General features: G+C 58.9%; 1 protein-coding gene across 1 annotated transcript; it reads left to right on the forward strand.

The window, feature by feature from the left end:
* Positions 1-6: 6 nt before the first annotated feature.
* On the forward strand, positions 7-243 carry LOC108490343 (ubiquitin-like; the record flags this gene model as incomplete). The annotated part of the gene is made up of 1 exon (XM_017796415.1): positions 7-243. A coding segment is annotated over exon 1 (211 nt), but the record flags the coding sequence as incomplete, so codon positions are not given.
* Between the last annotated feature and the right edge of the window lie 3 nt (positions 244-246).

Consider the following 246-nt stretch of genomic DNA (forward strand, 5'->3'; position numbering starts at 1 on the left):
CCCTGCACCTCGTCCTCCGTCTCAGGGGAGGCATGCAGATCTTCGTGAAGATCCTGTCCGGCAAGACCATCACCCTGGAAGTGGAGCCCAGCAACACCATTGAGAACGCGAAGGCCAAGATCCAGGACAAGGAAGGCATCCCACCTGACCAGCAGAGGCTGATCTTCGCTGGCAAGCCGCTGGAAGATGGCCACACTCTGTCTGACTACAACATCCAGAAGGAGTCCACCCTGCACCTCGTCCTCC

The sequence above is a fragment of the Nannospalax galili genome, unplaced genomic scaffold (assembly GCF_000622305.1).
Source record: "Nannospalax galili isolate Female #2095 unplaced genomic scaffold, S.galili_v1.0 C46149307, whole genome shotgun sequence".
NCBI classification, from domain to species: domain Eukaryota; kingdom Metazoa; phylum Chordata; class Mammalia; order Rodentia; family Spalacidae; genus Nannospalax; species Nannospalax galili.